The sequence below is a fragment of the Aethalodelphis obliquidens genome, unplaced genomic scaffold, assembly GCF_003676395.1.
Source record: "Aethalodelphis obliquidens isolate GAN/ISIS:26980383/991018 unplaced genomic scaffold, ASM367639v1 scaffold42, whole genome shotgun sequence".
NCBI classification, from domain to species: Eukaryota; Metazoa; Chordata; class Mammalia; order Artiodactyla; family Delphinidae; genus Aethalodelphis; species Aethalodelphis obliquidens.
Genome location: NW_020837986.1, coordinates 15,841,364 through 15,862,472, shown reverse-complemented (window position 1 = coordinate 15,862,472; position 21,109 = coordinate 15,841,364). Strand labels below are relative to the sequence as shown.

The following is a 21,109-nucleotide window of genomic DNA, read 5'->3' as shown; positions in this document are numbered from 1 at the left end:
GACCCTTGGGGAGGAGGGGAGCACCTGCTTCCAGGGAGCGGCCCTCTCCCAAGTAGCTCTGCCCCTGAGCCGGGGCTGGGGTTGCTTCATCTCCACATGCCCAGCCACGTTCATGCCCATTCCCCACAAACCAGCTCTTCCTCCTGGCTCCCCTGTGTCTGTCCATGACACCTCCTCCTGATGCCCACCAGGTTTGGGGCCCAGGAGTTCATCTCTGATACTTTCCTTGCCTGCCCAATAGCCACCTCTTTGTCAAGTCTCAAGGATTCTCCCTCCTTGTTCTTCTCTCTACCCCAGGGCCCACAGTGAATATCTTTAACAATGAATTTACTTGCCCTCCACTGGACTCCACCCTGGCTTGGAAGAGGAATCTGCCCCAGTCTGAGGACAGCCTCCTTAGCTATCTTCTTGCCCCCACCTGTCTACCCGCAACCACCCTCCATCCTCCTGCCAGTTTTAAAAAGCAAGCCATCACCTGCTTAGAAACTTCCAAGTGTCTCTCTTGGCTCCCCAAGTAGACATTTAGGGACTTAGTTTAGGGACATTCTAGGCCCTCTGATGCCTGATCCAAACGTTCTTGCCAGCTTTCCCTCCATTCCCTTGCTGTGTGAGTCCCTTGCTTGCCTGACACAGAAGATCTACTGTTTTCCAAATGCAGACACAGGTCCCACACTCTCAACTCCGTGCCTCTACTCTGGCTGTGCCCTCCAGCTGTAGTGCCCTCACTTTTACAACACCTTTCTTCTCTGGGAGGCAACGGGGTCCACATTCTTTTCACGATGATTGAATGGCTTTGGCATTGCAAGTCTTCATGGTTCTAGAAGCCTCTTCCTAAGGTAGATTTGGGGGATAGGTGCTCAGAATTAACCTGGGCAGAAAGGGGAGTGACTCAACCCAGAGATGGGCTCCTGACTTGTGTGGGTTTCTATCTTGTATTAACCACATGGACTAGAAAGAAACCAACCAGGATGGTGTTTGAGGCTTCCCAGGGCCTGCAGCCCCTGAGAAGGTCTTCTGGGTTAGAGCCGCTGAACCAATGGGCAAGGCCCTGGGTGATGAGAATACCAACTGGGCCCAGCAGGGCAAATTCTGAGTCAGCTTTTGGAGTCAGAGGTAAGTATCTCTGCTTTAGATCCAGGAAGTCTGTTTCTTGGAACTCCTTGTGTGTTTTTATTTTGTATTTTTTATCTTAGTTCCTTTGACAAAGTTCTCCTCTCAAACCGTTGTAGCTTCATGAGACAGGGATTTGGGGGCCTCCTGTAGCTGTGTTCACAGAGAGCTGGAGGGGTGGTAGTGACAGATAGAGGATGCTGGGTCCAAGGCCACAGAGAACGCCAATCCTTTCTGGCCCAGGCAGAGGTTCACCCCAAGCCACCAGTCCAGAGCCTCTGACCTCATCCTTCTCCATCATGGACATTTGTGCTCATACCACAGGAAGGGTTCTTGTCATGTGCCTGGTGCTAGAGAATAAGCAAAGCCTAAAACACAGGCTGTGTCTTTATGGGTACCACAGTGTGGTGGTGGGAGATGTGTAAACACTCAGTGTCACTCCAGAGTGACCTGGTCTGATAAAGATGCAGGTGCAAATACTGGGACCAGCACAGAAGAAGGGCCTGAGCCTAAGAGGGGAGAAAGCGGTCTTGGGCAGAAGGATCAGCATCTGTAACGACTGGCAGAGCTGAATGAGTGGGTTTGCAGCACTTGCTTCAAGGTAGAAGCTTCTAGCACCTGGAGCATCATGCTTGTGCCTAGGATGCCATGCTAAGGAGCATGGAATTTTTCCTGTAGGCCTGGGCCTTAAAACAATATTTAAAAAATCAACAGAACTCTCTCTCTCTCTCTCTCTCTCTCCCCCCCCCACCAAAGGGGGGTGCAGCACCGTAGAAAACAAATCCAAAGTGGCACATTAGGCAGAAGTGCCCTTGACCAGACTGTGTGTTGGGCCATAGAGCCCCCTGGAGGCCCCAAAGTGTTAAGCCAGCACTCGGATCCACTTCATGTCAACTTCCCTGATGGGAATTAAAATATAGGAAGAATTTAACAATTAAAGCATGCACTAAATATGGCTGTTCGCATAGTTCTGTGAAGAAACAGAAATGGCTAGGGCCATCCCAGAAGGCTTCCTGGTGGGCATGCCCCAGCTCTTAGCCTTCCTCCCTTTTGCCTCCTGAGGTCTTTTCAACTGCTTCAGGAAAACTTGCACTACAGGTGTTATTTGACCTTAGGATCCATCCCATTCCCCGCATCGAGGCTGAGTTATTAAATTTTATATAAAAGCTCAATGGGAACCACAATGGTGGACACTTTTGTCAGGAGAGTTGTACTCCCATCTTCAGTCTCTGGGCTGGAGCACAGGCTGTGTGTCCCCTCAATATTCCAAGTTGTTCACACCCCTTCCAATCACAAACCATCTCAAAGACAACCAATCTCAATCTCAGTCCCTGCTGAGGAAGAGGAAAGGAACCATTTCCCTTGTGGAGCAAGATCTGCACAGGGCTGACCCTTTGTTCATCCTCCAGGTTTCAGAGAGGGTCCAGGACCTGCAGGTTTCTAACCTAAATCTGTAACAGCACCAGCAGTATCCCTGGAGGGCTGCCCCTTAGCTACCCACAGGCAGTGGCAGAAAGTCTGAAATGACAGCATCAGCCCCCACCCCCAATTGTGTAAGCTTCAGTCAGCAGGGAGGAAGGCTAAGAGCTGGAACATACCCACCAGGAAGCCTTCTGGGATGGCCCTAGCCATTTTGTTTCTTCGTGGAACAATGTGAACAGCTATATTTAGTGCATGATTTAATTATATATATATATAACTTGGCATGGGGAAGGTCAAATTTCTTTTCTGATTGCTGTGGGGTCAACAAGAAAGGAAGCCATCACCCCTGAAGTGGAGCAGGGTGGGTAGGGGTCAGGGGAATGGAGTGGGTAGGTTGGAGGGGGCCATTGTTCACCTTGTCCTGGGTGAAGTGGGGAGAAGACCTGGCAGAGGCTGATTCTCCAGGAGGCTTAAGCTCATCCACACAGGCCCTTTCCAAGGCCCTTCACAAACTCCTTGCAATGTGTTCCCATGCTTATATATAATTGTGTATTTGTAATGTTGTATTTTTCTTCTTAGAGGGCCACCCTCCAATTGTATAAGCTTAAGCCCCACCCCACCCCTCCCCCAAACCTAAATCTTCCCTTAGGATCTGGAGTTGGGTAGGAACAGTTAGGTAGGCTACATACTCAGTCCCATAATACTCTGTTTCTCCTTGGCCCTGCCTGACTCATCCGCCACCATTTCTTCACCCCAAAAAACATCTGCCACACCCTTCAGAACCCTTCTCCCTAATTAGCCAACTTCCTCATATTCTCAACATATATTTTAAAGGTTTCTCTCATCTCTAGCCTTAACTGAAACCTGGATGACACCTGTTATGGACTGACTGTTTATGTCCCTTTGAAATTCATATGTTGGAGCCCTAACTTCCAATGTGACTGTATTTGGAGACAGGGCCTGTGAGGAGGTGATAAAGGTTAAATGAGGTCATAAGGATGGTGCCCTGATTTGATAGGGCTGTGCCATTAGAAGAGGAAGAGATACCAGAGCTCTCTCCACCATGTGAGGACACAGCAAGAAGGCAACCATCTGCAAGCCAGGAAGAGAGTCCTCATGTTACCACATCGAACTTGGATTTGCTCTCCTGATGTGCAGCAAAGCAAATCTACTGACATTGGATTGTGGTGATGGAAAGTACAGCCTTTATTTGCAGGGCGCCAAGCAAGGAGAATGGGTAGTTAATGCTCAAAAGACCCAAACTCCTCAATGTTTTTTAGGGAAGTGTTTTTGAAGGCAACATTAGGGTTAAGGGTTGTGGGGTGCATGATCAGCTCACGGACAGTCTTCTTATTGGTTGGTGGTGAGGTAACAGGGTGGTGTTTTGGGAATCTTAATCATTAATCTTCTAGCTCCAAACAGTCTAAGGTCTTTGTGTTTGTGGTCAGCACTTTCTATCCATTGGGGTCCTGATTTCTGTAAAACAACTCAAAGATATGTGTCAGATTGTATTTTTACCCCTTGAGGAGGAACTAGGGGTCCTGTGACTCTATTTTATGGCTGAACTATTGTTTAAGATATTATTACTTTTCTTGCTTGACTGATTTTCCTTTATTCTCTGTATTCCCTCACTTCTCTAATTAGTAACTGCTTGAGTCTGCTCTTTGGAATGTGGTCAAGGCCTAGGATACTAAAGCCTTTTTTTTTTTTACAAACAAGAAATGGGGGACCCAGAGGGGTCTGCCACTGGGAAGGTTCTGCAGGCTTCTGCTTGGTTTCACTCACCAGAACCTGAATTGGCTAGCGCCTTGATCTTGGACTTCCCAGCCTCCAGCACTGTAAGAAAATAAATCTCTTTGTAAGCCACCCAGTCTTTGGTATTTTCTTATGGCAGCCTGAGCAGACTAAAGCAACATCCTAGGACACCCTTTCTCCTAAGGCTCTTTCCAGCAGTTATTGTTTATTTTCTTTCACCCCATGGCATGTAAGTACTTGGAATTTGATTTTGCCCTACTTTCAAGCTAATAGGTTTACCTGTTACTGTTTCATGGTTGCTGGCAGAAGACATGAAATTCCTGGATCAGAGACAGAGAACTTTATTACTCAAAGCAAAGCAAGTAGCAAGAGCATCATGCTTGCATCAGTTCCTCTTGCCCCCACTCCCAAGTCCCATAGGGGCAGTGTGAAGGAGCCCTGTGGGTGCTCTGCATACAAGTGGGTTTGTGTTGCATCTGAGCAACAGGAGAATGGGGGACCCACCTCTTTTATAGAAGGCAATAAACAAGCTCTTTGTCCTGGAGAGAGAAATTACTTTGTTCCTTAAGGTTGCTGTCTGCACACACAACCCTGAGAAATAGTGCAGGCAGAGTGGTCAGGACCTTATATTCTTGGCATGCCACGTAAAAACGTGCAGTGATGCACAGGGCCTGTGGTGTCCAAATTCTTTCAACAATTGGCCCTACACATTCTTGGCTGAACTTGACAATTCACATGAATATGCCACTCCATTTGCCACACTGTTTAGTCTGATCAAATAGAGGCTGAGACCAAATCTGCTCAATCTGTCTCATACAGAATTTAATTAAGGCTACTATCAATAGAACTTCAAGAAGGAAGATGAGGCTAACCTGAAGTTTTGGCTTCAACCATGCCACCCAGGGTCCCAGATTCAGTCATCCGTAAATCCCAAGGGGATCAGTAGGTCTTATTTCAGACAGCCAGGATATAGTCTAAACCCAGGTTATTATCCACTAAAATTCTCACAAGTGAATTTTAGACTAATCTGCTGATCTTTGGTGTCATTGCCAATAATTATAGGAGGCATTAGATGGGCCCAAAAGTACTCCCCATCCCTGATGGAGAGACATTCCATGGCCCACATACAAACACACACCCCAATAGGTTACGTGTCATTCCAGTTTAAGATTTCTTGTTAAATCTGATTTGCATCACCATGTGGTTAAGCCACATGGGCAGTGTCACCAAATAGTTGCAAGCTTAGTTGCCATGTAGGAAGCAAGGCCACTCAGGTGACAGGAAAATTATGTGCATTTGTACCAGTTGGATTGAAACAAGGTTGTGCTGGATGGCTGGATGGTGTGTTTGTACTACCAGCACAGGGAAGGGGGGAGGTTCCATGTTCAAGAGCTGCCACTGATGGCAAAGGGCACAGCCAAATTGTTTCAGACCAACCATGCCCACATGGGTTTCCTGTTTCCATAGCATGTGGACAGGATGACAAACCTAGAGGGAAGGGATCAGATTGCCAGCTGAAACTTGGCTCATGTGAATGAGGTGATGGTGTTGCTAGGCTGCACTGCTGCATCTAGGGGACAAAGAGAACACTAATCGTCCCCCCTCCCTGTACCTGCTGGCACCTAAGATGTCTTCTTGCCAGTCCTCCATAGCCACGGAAGCAGTGTATCCCACGCCAGTACCCATATCTTCACCTTTTCCCCAGTATTCCCCTACTCATACCCTGACCTTTTAATTGGAGGGGCCAGGTGTGAGGGGAGCAAAATACACAGAGACCCCTTCTATTGATATATCCCACCTTGGACTGTGTGCGCCACTGTAGGGGGACTTGGCAAGCAGTATATTCAACCAAGTGGCCATTACATTTATGATTCAGGATCACGTTAATCCACCAAGAGAATCTAGGTGGCTAAACCAGAATTAAGTTTGAACCCCCTAGGCCCCCTTTTGCTAATCTGACACCCGGAGGTTATACCACCTTGGTTAGCCTGGGATTGTTGTTAGGGAGAAAAAAGAAGCACCATGCCCAGGAATAGTCAGAATCCCAAATCTTCCTCCACGCTTTTTGTCCTGATCATTAACTAGGAAATGGCTGAGAGGAGATGATCCTTGTCTGGGGATGGCTGCATTCAGTGACCACACTGCCTCACTGAGGTGTGTGGACAAAAGGAGATGAGGGAAGTAGTCAGAAGTTTTTGTGTTTATTTTTGAGGAGGCCATTCCAGTGCTCAATAATACAGGGTGCCAGCAGGTGGTAGGGAGTATGGCACGGCCATTGGATACCTTGACTATTGGCCCCTGGTTGAGTGGCTTTTGCAACGAAGGGTGCATCACTGTCAGGCTGTAGATGATCTGAAAAGCCAAAAACTTGACATGGCTTAGTTACAAGGGCCACAATGGTGGTGGCCAGAGTCTCCTGATCAGACTAGAACAGCAACACTGTAACTTGAAAATGTGCCCCAGAGCAGTGAGGCACCAACGATAGTCCAAAGAAGGGGTCAAAGGTCTGGAGTAGTCAATCATCCAGGAGTAGGTGGGAGCAATGCCCTGTGCAATGTGGCCTCTTTACTATAAGACAAACAGCTCAACTTTTGGGAGGTGTCACAAGTCTGGTAGGTAGTGGTGGCTTCTGCATCAGAAACATACAGTTCTTTACTTTGTGCCCCATCCATGATGGCGGATGTTTTGCTGCGTCTGGTGCAAGGATGGATCCAGGCAGTGATGGTGGTTGTATGGGCAGTACAGGCTGGATCAGCAGCTTGATTTAAGTTGGTCTTATTAGAGAAGGGCCCTTACCACGGGCATCTCCATGGGAGACCCAGGTTGTCTGATTGGCAGCTGAATTTGTTTCCACAGTTTGCAGCTCCAAAGAAGAATGCCTTTAATTTGCCAGTCTTGCAGACAAGACAGCTAGGCCGTTGGCAACAGCACAAAAGTCAGTAAAAATGTCCTAAGTTTCTTCAGGGAAGGTATTGGCCAGGACTATAAGCACTGCCTTGAGTTCTGCCCATTGAGCAGAATGACCATGCCTGCTTCTGATTCTGCATAGCTGATGCTGAGGTTGAACATGGACATTGCTGGTGTGCTTGAAAACCAGGCAGGCACTTAGGGGACCCTCTGTGAACTGAGGGTCCCATTGAGCTAGCAGTTATGCTTCAGGTGACGAAGTGAGGAATAAAGTTTTTCCCAAAGGGATTGCTGCCACCCTTTCATGTAAAACCCAGATGTAATGTTAGAGCTAGGTCAGGTGTGCTCTTGAATACAGTAAGTCCACTACATACGAACCTTCAAGTTGCAAACTTCCAAAGAGGCGAACGTGTGTTCCCATGTCCAATCATGTAAGTTAGTTCACGCATCTGGCGTACATCGTCACATGCGTGCATCCTCTACACAAGTGGTTGTGCTTTGTGTACTTTACTGTACAGCATTGTATAGAGTACGGTAGTATAGTATTTTTATTTCAAGCCCAGGATGTACAGAAGCAAGAGTAAAAGCAGTGGTGATGTAGCTGGTACTGCTAAGAAGCGCCAAGTGATAAAGATGGAAACAAAAGTGAAAATAATTGAGAGAGTGGAGTGAGGCAAAAAGATGGTAGACGTCTCTTATTCTTATAACATGAATCATTCAACCATTGGCACGATTCTAAAGAACAAGGACAAGATCATGGGGCATGTGAAGTCTGCTGTGCCAATTATGTCAACAATAATATCGAGGAAGCGTGGAAAAGTGATGGAAGAGGTGGAGAAACTTCTCAGTGTGTGGATACAGGATCAGCATCAGTGTCAAGTCCCACTCAGCTTAATGCTGATTTAAGAGAAAGCTAAAAGCCTTTATGAAGACTTGAAGAAGAAACACAGCGAAGAATCAGAGGGTGCAACTTTTAATGTCAGCCATGGTTGGTTTCATTGCTTCAAGGCTAGAGCCAACCTTCAGAACGTAAAAGTAAGTGGCAAGGCAGCGAGTGCAGATACAGTAGCTGCCTGGGAATTTCCTGAAACACTTCCAGAAATTATTGATGAAGGCACATATTTACCCGAGTAGGTTTTTAATGTGGATGAGACAGGACTGTACTGGAAGGGGATGTCAGACCGAAGTTGCATCAGTAAGGAGGAAAAGTTGATGCCAGGTTATAAAGCAGCAAAGGATAGGCTAACTCTGTTGTTTGGTGGCAATGCCTCTGGTGATGTGAACCTGAAGCCTCTCTTAGTTTATCATTCAGAGAACCCAAGAGCCCTTAAAAACATAGCCAAGGGCTCTCTTCCTGTTGTATGGAAGAGTAACCCCAAAGCCTGTGTTACACAGGCCATTTTCCAGGACTGGTTTTTCCACCACTTTATCCCAGAGGTAGAGAAATATTGCTTGGAGAAGGACATCCATTCAACATTCTTTTGCTGCTCGACAGTGCTCCAGGCCACCCCCCATTCATGGACGACTTTCATCCCCATGAATGTCAAAGTAGTGCATCTGCCACCAAATACCATGTCGCTTATCCAACCTATGGACCAGGGAGTTATAGCGACTTTCAAGAAATATTATTTATGTCACACTTTTCGTCAGGCAGTAAAGGTGAGTGACGAATCGGGAACAACTTTGTGACAATTTTGGAAGGACTATAACATCTACAAGGTCATAAAAAACATTGAATTTGTTTGGCGTGAGGTTACGGCTGTCACCATGAACGGGGTTTGGAAGAACCTTTGCCCACAGTTTGTTCATGATTTTCATGGATTTGAGAAGTTGGATGAAGAGTCCAAAGAAGTCTTCAGCAACTTAGTGACCCTCAGCGAGAAGCTGCAGCTTGTTCCGCAAGAGGACGACTTCATTGAACTCTTTGCTGCGCAACACGAGGGGCTTACTAATGAAGACCTGATGGAATTGGAGGCCCAGAGAAAGCATGAGGAGAGACAAGAGGAAGAAGAAGTAACTGAAGAACCGAAGAGATTCACGACGTGGGAAATGGCAAGTGGGTTTTCTTTATTTGAGGAGACACTGTTAGTTTTTGAGGCACAGGACCCGAATGTAGAATGGTACATGAAGTTTGCAGGAGCCATTCAGAATGCAATCCAGTGCTACTGTGTCATCTATGACGAGAAAAAAAAAAAAAAAAAGAGCTGCTACCCAGACATCACTGGATCGTTTTTTCAAGAGGGTAGATAGAATTGAATCCAGCAAGGAACCAGAACCTGTGCCATCAACGTCAGGCATGAATGAAATTGCAGCTTGCCCTCCATCTCCTATTGCTGATGATCCTTCAGCTCTACCATCTCCCACCTCCTCTCCCTCCTCCAGTCAGTAACTCTTCTTGCCTGTTCACTCGATGCCAGCCCCTGTATTCCAGCTGTTGTACTGTACTACTGTACTTTTCAAGGTACTGTACTGTAAGATTAAAAATGTTTTCTTTACTTTTCGTGTTTGTTTTTTATGTATTATTTGTGTGAAAAGTATTATAAACCTATTGCAGTACAGTACTATATAGCCAATTGTGTTAGTTGGGTATTTAGGCTAACTTTGTTGGACTTATGAACACATTGGACTTATGAACGCGCTCTTGGAATGGAACTCATTCATATGTAGGGGACTTACTGTATAGCATTTCCATTTGACTAGCAAGGCCTTTTGTGTTCGTCCCTGGATAGCCACCAAATCCAAGTTTACCCATCCCCAAATGGGAATGTCAGGTTGAAGAGTCACAGGACTTCTATGGGTCAGTAAGTAAGAAATTAGCAGGTTCCAAAAGGAATGTACTTGGTGACTGTGTCCGAAAGGTGATGCTGTTGTGCAGGAAACTGGCCGCCTCTGAGTAATCGTGACCACTGAGTCTATTTCTTCCCGTTTTCCTTTCTCTTCTTGGAAGCCTATAGGGTTTCTCCTGGACCATCTTGGAGGATTCAGGAATCACCTCTGTACATACAGCAATCCCTGAATGAGCGAATCCCCTCTGACACTTATGGGCATTCACAGTACAAACCTGTACAAACATCAGTACCAATTATACTTCCAGCAGTGGCAGCTCCAACAGCAGTACAGTGAATTGACCCAAAGGACCCACCGTAGGGCCAATTTAATTTCCTGTCCCCACTTTAAACTTTGCTCATAGCCCGTCAGCTGAAATTGGGTACTTTTTTTTTCTTCCAGTTTTACTGAGATATAATTGACATTCAGCACTGTATAAGTTTAAGGTGTACAGCACAATGCTCACATACATCGTGAAATGATTATCACAGTAAGTTTAGTGAGTATCCATCATTTCATAGAGATGCAAAATTAAAGAAATAGAAAATATTTTTTCCTTGTGATAATTCTTAGAATTTATTCTCTTTCATATATAACATACAGCAGTGTTAATTATATTTATTGTGTTGTACATTACATCCCTAGTACTTATTTATCTTATGGCTGGAAGTTTGTACCTTTTGACTACCTTCATCCAATTCCCCTTTTATACCACCCCGTCCCATAACCACAAATCTGATCTCTATTTCTATGGATTTGTTTGTTTGTTTTTGAAGTATAAGTGACCTACAACACTATGTGAGTTCCTGTTACATGACATAGTGATTTGATATTTCTTTAACATTTCAAAGTGATCACCAATATAAAGTCTAGTTACAATAAAGTCTAGTTACAATATGTCACCTTACAGACATAAAAACCTTACAGAGGTTTTTTTTTTTTTTTTTTCCTTTTGATTCTCTGGAAGTTTTAATTTGTTCTGTCAATGAAACTCACACGGCATAAGGACTTAGGCCCTCAGGCTAGGCAAGACATCATGGCCCTTGGAAGAAGCACCAAGGCTGCCTGCAGGAGACGGTAAGATGGACTCTCGGTGGGAAAGGAATGAGCTACACAGATGAACCAAGGGAAGGTTTTAGGGGTCAGGGCCCAAGTGAAAAGGGGGATGAGGATGGACTGCCATAGCCTTAACCTAGTGCTTAAAAAGAAAAAATACCCTTCCCTTCGGTTATTAGGGAGAGGTATGAGTGGAGGGGTTTCTTATTGCTTGCCCCTCCATGGACCTATAGGATCTGAGAGCAGGGGAGAGGAATGCAAGCAGGCTGGTAGGAGAACCAGAGTGAGAAGTCACACAGTTCCCTGGGTGGAGGAGTCAAACCCTGGGCTTGGACTTCAGCCCCAAGGGCCAGAACAGCATCTCTTTCTTCTGAAGAGGTCAAGTTGCCTGAGCTCACAGGACTAGGAATGTCAGATTTCCAGCCCCTCCCGATCCATGGTTGTTGGGATTCCCTTGTGTCTCAAAAGCCTTGGAGCAGTAAAGAAAAGTTTCTTTCCAGGAATTTCTTTCCCAGTCAGTTAGCAGCCAACTTTTCTGGCAGAAATGTCCTTTCTGCCCAATCTGCCCCCAGGAGGGTGGGAATGTGGCTAGCCCTCAGGAAGTGTCCCAGAAGCTCATATGGCCCAGGATGGAGAATGTGCACCTTCTTCAGAGGCTCAGAACTCCCACTTGTCCACCTCCAGCTCTTCCAGGTTTGTTACCAGGCCAAAGATTACACTGTGATCCTGAGACTGGCTGCCTTCAAAATTGGTGATGGGGGTGACAGGAAAAAGCAACTCAGGCAAAGCCTCTGAGGCACGTTGCTTGATCAGCTTGAAGAAAGAATGGTTCAGGAGGGTGCAGGCACTTGGTCTTACATCTGGGTTGTGCTGAAGGCACTGCTCCACAAAGTGGTGGAAGTGGGGTGAGAAGATGTGGTGATAGGGGTGGGACAGTGAGTTGCCATTGGAGGTCCTGGGGGTGCTGGTGGTCAGGCTATCACTCAGGCCAGAGTTGGCCACTGAGCGCGAGATGCTCATGGTAAGCTCCTGGGCAGGGATGGTGCTGGTGTCCAGCAGGCAGGGCACAATGCCGTTCAGCTTCTCCAGTAACACCTGGGGGGCAGGCATATCCTTTAAAGGGGACATGGCTATTGGCCAGTTCACAGGCTGTGATTCCCACACTGTAGATGTCAAACTTGGTATCATAACCCTGAAGATTCTGCTGGAGGACCTCTGGGCTGAGCCAGGGCAGAACCTTGATACTGTACTTGGTAAAGTCGTGGACCACACGCTGCTGCTGCCCATGGCTGATCATGCTGAGGTTGCTGCTTAAACCGGACAGGTAGACCTTCCCATCTGTGGAGATCAGAACGTAGGTGCCTGGCTTTGACACTCCTGTGCATATATCCCATGTGGTGGATGTAGTCCAGGGCCTTGAGCACCCCCTGCAGGATGTAAGCAATTCCCAGCTCATTCATGCTGTCCATGAAGTGTGTACAGATGAGGTCCTTTGCAGAGACATATGCCATGAATGATGTGATAACCCACAGCTCATTGTCTGTAACAAAGGTGGCTTGATATGGCAGGATATTGGGATGGCTGAAGATCTTAGAGACATGGAGCTCCCCTTGCAAGTATGTCACCAGCTCATTGGAACAAGCTTCTAGGTTAATCCTTCGTACAGTCACATACTTTCCCATTGGTTTGTACCTTGCTAGATTCACTGTCATCAGGTCCTCGAATCCTTTGCCTGTAACGGTGAGTAGCTCATAACACCCTCCCTCTGGCAGAAAGCTACTCATGATCTCCTGTTTAGTGACGGACGCTATCGACTCTGAGCTTGCCTCGTTGGTCTCCAAATGGTTCCAAATCTCTTAAGCCCTCAACAATGAACTTTTCCGAGACCAAATGGCTAATTCACTCTATTTACTTACAAGAAAAGACATGAGTTCCTAACATGTAGACCTACTTTAATTTCAAAAATTTAAACCCAGCTCCACCTCCTTGGTTTAAGGCTGTACCAACACCAGGCCAATTGCTGGGAGGCCAGAGTTATTGACAATATTCCCCATACTGTACATTTCATACCACTGATTCATTTATTTTGCAACTGGAAGTTTGTACCTCTTAATCTCCCTCACCTATTTCTTTCCTGCCTCCACCCCTCTCCCTTCTGGCAACCAACTCTTTGTTCTCTGTATCTATAACTCTGTTTCTGGATTCCACATATAAGTGAATTCATACAGTCTTTCTCTGTCTGACAATTTCACTTACCATAATACCCTCTAGGTCCATACATGTTGTTGCAAATGGCAAGATTTCATTCTATTTTATGGCTGAGTAATATTCCATTTATTATATATACCACATCTTCTTTATCCACTCATCTAAGTGGACACTTAGGTTGCTTCTATATCTTGGCTATTGTAAATAATGCTGCAATGAACATAGGGGGACATATATCTTTTTGAACTAGTGTTTTTATTTCTTTGAGATAAATATCCAGGAATGGAATTGCTGGTTTATATGGTAGTTCTATTTTTAATTTTTTTAAAAAAAAAAACTCTCCATACTGTTTCCATAGTGGCTGCACCACCACCAATGGCATACAAGTGTTCCCTTTTCTCTGCATCCTCGCCAACATTTGTTAATTTATTGTCTTTTTGATAATAACCATTCTGATGAGTGTGAGGTGATATCTCATTGTGGTTTTTATTTTTTTTCATAAATTTATTTATTTTATATTTTATTTTTGGCTGCATTGTGTCTTCATTGCTGTGCTCGGGCTTTCTCTAGTTCCGGCGAGTGGGGGCTACTCTTTGTTGAGTGCACGGGCTTCTCACTGCAGTGGCTTCTCCTGTTGTGGAGCATGGGCTCTAGGCACATGAGCTTCAGTAGTTGCAGCACGCAGGCTCAGTAGTTGTGGCTCACAGGCTCCAGAGCACAGGTTAAGTAGTTGTGGCGCATGAGCTTAGTTGCTCTGCGGCATGTTGGATCTTCCTGGTCCAGGGCTCAAACCTGCGTCCTCTGCATTGGCAGGCAGATTCTTAAACACTGCTCCGTCAGGGAAATCCCTACCATACTGTTTTGATGACTGTAGCTTTTCTTTCTCAAGATTGTTTTGGCTATCTGGGGTCTTTTGTGTTTCCATACAAATTTTAGAATTATTTTTTCTAGTTCTATGAGAAATGTCATTGGTATTTTGTCAGGAATTGCATTGAATCTGTAGATTGCACTGGGTAATATGGTCATTTTAACAATATTAATTCTTCCAATCCATGGACATGGTGTATCTTTCCATCTGTCTGTGTAGTCTTCAATTTCTTTCATCAGTGATTTATAGTTTTCTGAGTACAGGTCTTTTACCTCCTTAGTTAGAAGTATTCCTAGGTATTTTATTCTTTTTGATGTAATTGTAAATGGGCTTGTTTTATTAATTTCTCTCTTGCTGACAGTTCGTTTTTAGTGTATAGAAACGCACCAGATTTCTGAAATTGGGTGATATTTTTACCTTATGGGAAAACAGACCAAGGGGTTTAATGTGTGTGGATCAGGAGCTACTGCAACAGCTTCAGGAGATCATGGTATTCCAGAAGGGAGAGCAGGAAGTGCTGGGTGGCAGGAGAGGCTAGTTCATGGCAGGGGGCAGGCAGCTGGAAGACTTTCATTTTCTCTTGGCCTCTGGCTTCAGAGTTGGAGTGCCACTGCCTCCTCCCTCATGAACCTCCAGCATCAGTCCAGGGAGAACCTGAGCCCAGGACCATTTCTCCCCCAGTCCACACTGCATCCCTGGATGCCTTCAGCCACCCCTGCCTGCATCCATCCACAGGACTGGGTAAGATGCTGACATGGACATTGGGTCCTACAGAGCTGTAAGGGTTTGAGATCCTCAGCTCCATGAAGTTCCCAGCATACTCTGCTATTTCATCAAAGCAGCTGAGGGTGGAGTGTGGATGGGAGAGAGGGATAGGGAGCACAGGGTCAAAGAGTGGGTCTGTGCCAGTAAGCAAGGCTTTGTGTTTGTTCACTTTGGGTTTGAATGCCATTTGTGGGGCTCAATCAAATAAACTTGTAATGTTTTTGGCTTATCTAAAGCTCTATTCCAAACATCCTGGCTGATGCCATTTATTTCAGCTTTGGGGACCCTTTGATTCAGCAGCCTCATCCACATTGGCTTTTGGGTGGGGCTGTGCAGCTTGCTGCCCCATTGTCATAACATCCTTCCTCCTCCTGCACGGGGGAGAGTGAGCAGGAACCAAAGCACCATTCAGGTGGCTTGTTTCAATCCTGCCTCTCACTGCTTAGCCTCGTTGACAGGTAGGACAATGTGAGACGCTCACTCTAGCCACCCTTACCCTGCCACCCACTGTTTGGGTGAGAGGATTCACTAACATGTGTCAGGGAGTCTTTTCATATCCCCTGATCTGGTCCACAGGGTCCTTTGTCCTTCCTATTCCAGAAAGCCATATCTCTGTCAGCACCCTATCCTCATTGCCAAAACTGTCAGGGTCTGGCATTTGAATTTACCCTGCTGATAAGTGAATAATTAGCCTCTTACTGTTTCATAGATGCTGGCCAAGATGAGACTCTAGTGACAGAGACAAAGGACTTTATTACACACGGCACATTAAGCAGCATAAGCATAATGTTTACATTGGCTCCCTTGCCCCCCCAAGTCCCACAGGGGCAGCATGGAGGGCCCCAGTAGATGCCATGCATACAATGGGTTTGTGTTGCATCTGAGGAACACTGAGCTTGGGGAACCCACCTGTTTTATAGCAGGAAATAAGCAAGCCTGCTTTTTGTCCTAGAGGGAGGTATTACTTCATCCCTCAAGGTTGCTCACTACAAACACAAGCCTGAGAAATGGCAAAGAGCAGTTAGGACCCTGTATCCTTGGGATACCCAGGAAGACTGGGCAGGGACGCCAGGGCTCATGGCCGGTTGCCTCTCCTAGTAGTTCCTACTCCATGTCCATTTCCAGGCCACGCTTGTCTCTTTTTTAAAAGCTCCGTTTCTCAGTCCTGATCAGCAGTTTCTGCTGCCCTTCTCAAGTCTGCCCAGACTGGATCATGGCAGCAGAAACAAAGAAAAGAGAAACTCAAGCTCTTTTTTTTTTCCCCACACTGTGGCACGTGGGATCTTAGTTCCCCTACCAGGGATCATATCCACATCCCCTGCATTGGAAGCACAGAGTCTTAACCACTGGACCTCCAGGGAAGTCTCCCCAAGCTCTTTTAAGATCACAGATGCAAAAGACTTAAATAGATCTTAGCAGATCAAATACAGCAGTATATTTAAAGAATAATATATCATAACCAAGCTTTTTTAACATATAAGGATGGCTCAGCATTAAAGTTTATCAATATGTATTAACAGACGCAAGGATAAATTTCATTCATTCATTTAGCAGATACATATGGGCCCAGGGTTGACAAAAATGACAAAATTCCAGCCCTCAATGAACTTACATTCAAGTGAGAGACACAGACAGAAAACAAAGAAACAAATACATAATATGACATCTAGTAGTGACTGGTAAAACTGAGAAAATAAAGCTCCAGTGAAGTGATAGATATCAGCAGTTTCACATGGTTTCACCTAATATATATGTAGGAATTTAATATTTGACAAAAGTAGAAATTCTTATCTGGAGGAACAGATAAATGATACTGGGGCAATTAGCTAAACTTTCAGAAAAAATAAACGTAGGTATTTATATTTCACCTTTTATAAAACTACATTTCAGATAAATTAATGACCTAAACCAGAGAAACACACAAGACCATAATAGCATTAGAAAAAATATTGGAGAATATGCTTATCACCTTAAGGTACAGGAGGCCTTCTGAAATGAAAGCTAGAGCATTGGAGACAGACTGACACATTTCTTTCTGTATCATGTGGAAGGAGAGCAGAAGTGGTGTGTGCAACTGGCAGGAAGTGTCATTAAAGGGCTGGGGGCCTCTGCTCGCCCTCTTCCCTGTCTTCCTTCTTGCTGGGTGGAATGCATAAATGGTGCCTGGAGCTGGAATAACTGTCTTGAATCAACTTGGGAATGAAGACCTTGCAAGGTGGACCAACAGGATAATGAAGTCTGAATCTCTGACAGGATGGAGGCCAATCCAGCCCTGAACCAACTATCACTGAACTCTTATGTGAGCAAGAAATAAAGCCCTTTCTTGTTTGGGTTGTTGTTATGTTGTGCACTATCACTTTGCACCTGAATCTAATCCTAACTGATACACCTTCTCAGCCCTAGATGAAAGATCATGATTGTTTGTGTAAGCCACTGGTTCTCAACTCTGGTTAACTTTTGGTCATCCAGGGAGCTTTTAAAGAACACCAGTATCTCACCCCAGACCAATTACATCAACACCTCTGGTGGTAGGGTCCAGACATGGGTATTCTTAAAAAGCTCCCCTATGAGTCTAATATGCAGTCAGACTATGAAGAATTAGTTTAAGCCAATAAGGACAAACTTCTTCCCCTCCTTCCCAGTCTCCCTTGTAGTAGGAGAGGTCATGGACCTAGTTCTGGCCTGTGCTACCTAAGTGGAAATCCGCTGAGATTTTTTCTGGGATACTGTTTACATTTCTGATAAAAAGGAGCATATGTGGCTGTGACTGTTCTTTCTCCCCTTTTCTAGCTTTTTTTTTTTTTTTTTTTTTTTTTTGCGGTACGCGGGCCTCTCACTGTTGTGGCCTCTCCCGTTGCGGAGCACAGGCTCCGGACGCGCAGGCTCAGTGGCCATGGCTCACGGGCCCAGCCGCTCCGCGGCATGTGGGATCTTCCCGGACCGGGGCACGAACCCATGTCCCTTGCATCGGCAGGTGGACTCACAACCACTGCACCACCAGGGAAGCCCCCCTTTCTAGCTTTGAATCCAGAAGTGTTGTCCAGAGCCACAGCAACCATATATGGTGAGTATGAGGCACCAAGGATGAGGATACTAGACAATACACTAAGGCTGGCAGAGTGAAAATTTCGAGAGCCTGGATCTCAGGGTGCATCACCACACAACTAAACCAATCCCAGTAACTCCTTACCTTCAGAAAAGAAGTGAAAAAACCCAACAACCCTTATTTGTTTAATGAGTTTTCTGTTTATTGCAGCAGATCACGTTCATAACAGAAACATGTACAGGTGTTTTGGATGCACTTTTGTAACATTTATCATGTGTACAAAAAAAATTGTACACGAATGTACACAGCAACATCGCTGGTAATAGCCCAGACTAGAAATCACCTAAGAATCCATTGACGTGAGAAAACCTCAATAAATTTAGTAAATTCACATTATATAATACTATGTAGCAAAGTAAAACAATAAGTCTGCTCATTTTCTAAAACATGGTATCTTAGATCTCTAAGACATGGTGCTGAGGGAAAAATGTAAATTATAAGACAGTAAGTATATAGAGTATGAAACCATTTATTCTGAAGCACACACCCATACACTAAAAACAATACTATATATTACTCCGTGCGTGTAAGGGGGTGTGCTTGCATATGGAAAACGTTTCGGGGGAGACAGCTAGCTGCCTATAGGGACAGGGCAAAAGGATTGGGGCTGTGGCTGGGGTGGTAAGAAACTTTGGCCTTATTTATAATTTATAAATTTTTAAAAAAGGAATGTAATCATTTATCTACTGTCCAATTAAAAATACTCAAGCAAAATTTTGTATTAAAATTAACAAGAGGGGCTTCCCTGGTGGCTCAGTGGTTGAGAATCTGCCTGCTAATGCAGGGGACACGGGTTCGAGCCCTGGTCTGGGAGGATCCCACATGCCACGGAGCAACTAGGCCCGTGAGCCACAACTACTGAGCCTGTGCGTCTGGAGCCTGTGCTCTGCAACAAGAGAGGCCGCGATAGTGAGAGGCCTGCGCACCGCGATGAAGAGCGGCCCCCGCTTGCCACAACTAGAGAAAGCCCTCGCACAGAAACGAAGACCCAACACAGCAAAAATAAATAAATAAACTCCTATCCCCAACATCTTCTTAAAAAAAAAAAAAAAAAAGGTAATAGTCTAAAATTAACAAGAAAAAAGAAGTTCTACTTTTTGGGGGCTCTTCCCACTGAAATCACCTTTCTCATTCTCTGCCATCTCTGACCTCTTGGTCTCTCCTGTTCATCAAGAGCAGGCCCCAGCTCCTGGATCCTAGCCTTTCTCCTGCCTCTGCCATGACACTATCCTAGGTGACTCCCACGGGGACACAGATGACCCAATGTAGGTCTGAGTCCTCTCTGCAGAGGTCTCCTTGAGCTCTCTTTGGGATCCACTCTCATAGTCCCATCTGGGACTCCTCTATCACTGGCATCTGCTCCATTTCCAAAACGGCTGGTGAAGACACCCTCCTTTCCTTCCATCTTACTTGCTCAGTGACTCCCACGAGCACTATTCTGACTATTTTGGGATCTTTGATCCTTTTCTCACCTTTCTATCCATTAGATCACTGTCTTCACTTCCCTCCCGATCCCATTTTGCCAACACCCTCAACTCTCTTGTACCTCTCTCTGGCAAAATACATCTTTAGATGAACCCAAGTGTTGGCTTTCTCCATGAAATCACACATAATCATATCATGGTAAATTCATGGTCACCATTCCAACGGTGTCCTTAGTATTGCTCATTAATCCCTCTCCATTTCTCTCAGCTCTAGAACTTGAACCAATCTTACTCACTACTCCTTACTGTACCTCATCTCCTCAAACATGCCTGCTCTCCTCACTGGGTCCCAGTGCACCATGGCCATTCTCACCTTCACAGAATAGTAGCTGCCTTCTCCAGTTCTTTTTTGCCAGCTGGTGCATCCAGTCCAACTGCTTCTGGTGTTGGTCATTAACTGCTCATAGCTACCCCCTTCTCTGGGAGGGTTGTCCATGGTCAATGGAGCCTCCAAGAGCCAGAGATGCCTGGAAGATTAGCCCATGCAGGGCTGAAGCAGAGTTACTAAGCCTTGCCTCAAACTGGGACAACCCTGAGACATCATTCCTGCTCCAGGGCTCCCCCGAACAAGCTGAGGTAGACTCCAGCTGAGGCTACATCTTGCTGAGCTCCATCCCCTGCCCTCTTCTTAGGAAAGGATTCTAAATGCACAAACCAAAACAAATAGGATTACAAATAAAACTCATTACACTGATAATAATAATGCAACCTTGTAATACAGTGCTATTTGTGCTGCTTTATTAGTGCATTAAATAACAAAATCTAGCATTAGGTCAAATAATGTCAAAGTAGAGATCAGAGTAAAGGATATTTCAGGATATCTGCCACAACTGAAATGCGGTATGAATTATAATTTCTATTAGTGACAAAGTCAAGGGTACTAAAGGTAGCACTACAATTTCACTCTACATTCATAATGATAGGAAATACTAAATTTCAGTTAGAGTTTAGTGAGAATAAAGATGTGATTTTTTTTGATTTTCCCCTTCCAAGTTCATGGTACTGGTTTCTATTCATGGACACCTGGAGCTCTGGTTAGGACCCCATTCTGGACAATTTATAGGCCTAGGAAACTGACATTCAATTCATCCAGCCTCATACTGAACACTCATATATGCTTCATAACAGTTAGAAGGGACAAGATGGTTTAACCTCCCTCACCTGCCCAAGAGTCTGGTTAAGGAACTTTTCAAGGGTCCTGACTGAACTTCCCTATTCTCAGGTAGTATCAGCGAGAGATGCCTTAATAGGGACTCGAAGTCCAGGAGAACTCACCAAACTCACCAGAAGAACACAATGGCCTTAGACAGTGATGGTCACATTTCCTTGGTCTGAATCAACTGGCATCCTTCATCAATTCCTTTCACCCTTTTGACAACCACATGGTGTTATACCAATTAGCAGATGTTGTTTGTCAGGCTGGGCTCAGATCTGTGCAGAATTTAGGGATGGAAATAATGTTGTAGTTGCCCTCAAGAAAATTAATATTTTCTGGGATGAAAAATAGATTATCAGAAATTAGACCAAGATGGCACTCTCTTCTTTCCCACCCTAAATTTCCTAAAGTAACAGAAAATATAGTTTTTAAAGTGTAAATCTCCC

General features: G+C 45.2%; 1 protein-coding gene across 1 annotated transcript; it reads right to left on the bottom strand.

The window, feature by feature from the left end:
• Positions 1 to 11,733: 11,733 nt before the first annotated feature.
• Positions 11,734 to 13,004, bottom strand: LOC113605090 (STE20-related kinase adapter protein alpha-like). The gene is given in 4 exon segments (XM_027078089.1): positions 11,734 to 12,192; positions 12,194 to 12,433; positions 12,435 to 12,911; positions 12,993 to 13,004. Coding segments are annotated over 4 exon segments (1,188 nt in total).
• Between the last annotated feature and the right edge of the window lie 8,105 nt (positions 13,005 to 21,109).